This window comes from Citrus clementina, unplaced genomic scaffold (assembly GCF_000493195.1).
Source record: "Citrus clementina cultivar Clemenules unplaced genomic scaffold, Citrus_clementina_v1.0 scaffold_3, whole genome shotgun sequence".
Classification (NCBI taxonomy): domain Eukaryota; kingdom Viridiplantae; phylum Streptophyta; class Magnoliopsida; order Sapindales; family Rutaceae; genus Citrus; species Citrus x clementina.
The window spans coordinates 40,754,773-40,756,523 of record NW_006262339.1 but is presented as its reverse complement, the minus strand read 5'-3'; the positions used below and the strand labels follow the sequence as shown (position 1 = coordinate 40,756,523).

General features: G+C 39.1%; 1 protein-coding gene across 1 annotated transcript; it reads left to right on the top strand.

Moving 5' to 3' along the window:
- Window positions 1-1,495, top strand: LOC18046364 (vinorine synthase). The gene has a single exon (XM_024189192.1). The coding sequence runs from the start codon at window positions 69-71 to the stop codon at window positions 1,395-1,397; it is 1,329 nt and encodes a 442-aa protein (XP_024044960.1). The 5' UTR covers window positions 1-68; the 3' UTR covers window positions 1,398-1,495.
- The last annotated feature ends 256 nt before the right edge of the window (window positions 1,496-1,751 follow it).

Genomic DNA, 1,751 nt, shown 5'->3' with positions numbered 1-1,751 from the left:
TTTGTATACATATATGTGCGTGCGCGCGCGCTCATGTATAAGCTTAACATCTGGTGCATTCCATTGTCATGGAGATCAATAACGTTTCTTCAGAAATCATTAAACCATCTTCTCCAACCCCACAGCATCTAAAAACCCATAAGCTTTCAGTTCTTGATCAGGTTGCTGGTGATTCTCTCTTCCCAATCATTTTATTTTATCCCCAAACATGCAGCAATAATACTTCTCTGAATAAAACTACTGATCTTCTCAAAAGATCCCTCTCACGAACACTAACCCTTTACCACCCATTTGCAGGGAGACTCAAAGATGAATTCTCTATTGATTGTGACGATACCGGCGCCACCTTTATCGAAGCTCGTGCCGCCGCCAGCGACATGTCTGAGATCGTTAAACAACCAACCGTCGATATGCTTGAACAGTTAATGCCGTACAAACTGAATGAAAAGCCAAGTGTTGCTGTCAACTTAGCTGCCAAGGTCACTTACTTTGAACATTGTGGTGGCATGGCGCTTTGTGTTTGCTTTTCTCATGTGATTGCTGACATAACCACAGCAGCAAATTTTATCAAAACTTGGGTCACCTTCGCTTCTGGTTCTGATACTTCCAGTGAGGATGATGATGTTATTAAGCATGCGGTTTTTGGTTGCAGCTCGATCTTCCCACCGCAAAAGTTCTCAAGCTTCTCCAGGAATGTGATTGCGGAGAATCTTTCTAAGTCAGCAGAAATTCTAACGAAAAGATTTATATTTGAGGGTGACAAAATAGCCGCCCTGAAAGAGAAAATGGGCAGTGAATCGTCTTCGGGGTATCATCCAACGCGTGTTGAAGCTGTGTCCGCGATAATTTTAGGTGGCATAATGAGTGTTGAAAAAGAAGCAGATGATTTTAATCATTCACATTTGGTAGCATCAATTGCTGTGAATTTACGAAACAGGGTGAACCCACCAATTCCAGAACAGAGTATTGGGAACATTGTTCAAGCAGGGATAGCAAAGTTGCCTATAGAGAAGAAGACAATTGACTATAGGAATTTAGCTGAAACACTTCATAAATCAATTGAAAAGATAAATGATGAATATTTGAGGAAGTTTCATGCGGATGGTGGGTTTTTGAGCAACATGAATGATGTGTTGGAAGGTCTATTTGATAAAAATTGTAGGTGGTTTACCATAAGTGCTTGGTGTAGAAGGCCATTGTATGAGGCTGATTTTGGGTGGGGAAAGCCGGTGTGGGTAAGCACTGTGATGAAGCATAAAGACGTTGCCGTTTTGTTAGACAGCAGTGATGGTAAGGGAATTGAAGCATGGGTAGCACTGCCTAAGAAAGACATGGCCAAATTTGAACAAGATTCTGGCATTCTTCGTTATGCTTCTATTGATACAAGCTTAATTTAAATGCTGTGTGGGTTCACTTTGAGATTTGGGTATTGGGAAATTTATACGAGTAGATAAAAGGATGTTAATGCCTGGGTTTTGTTACATTACAGGGGAAAAGATGCTGTATCTGTTAAGTGTATGAATTTAACTTTAATAAATTTCTTCCAAGTTGTATGACTTTTGATAAGCAAATCTGAGGCTAAAAGTTTTAACTTAGGCATAGATACTAACTAGACCATAGCGTTACCATTCAAAGAAAATTTAATAGAAATTAAGTTTTCCAATATTTCAGCGATTCATATGATCAATCTTGTTATTACTAATCTATACTTTATATATAAAACTGTGGGCTTGGGGGTTATTTAAGATTTG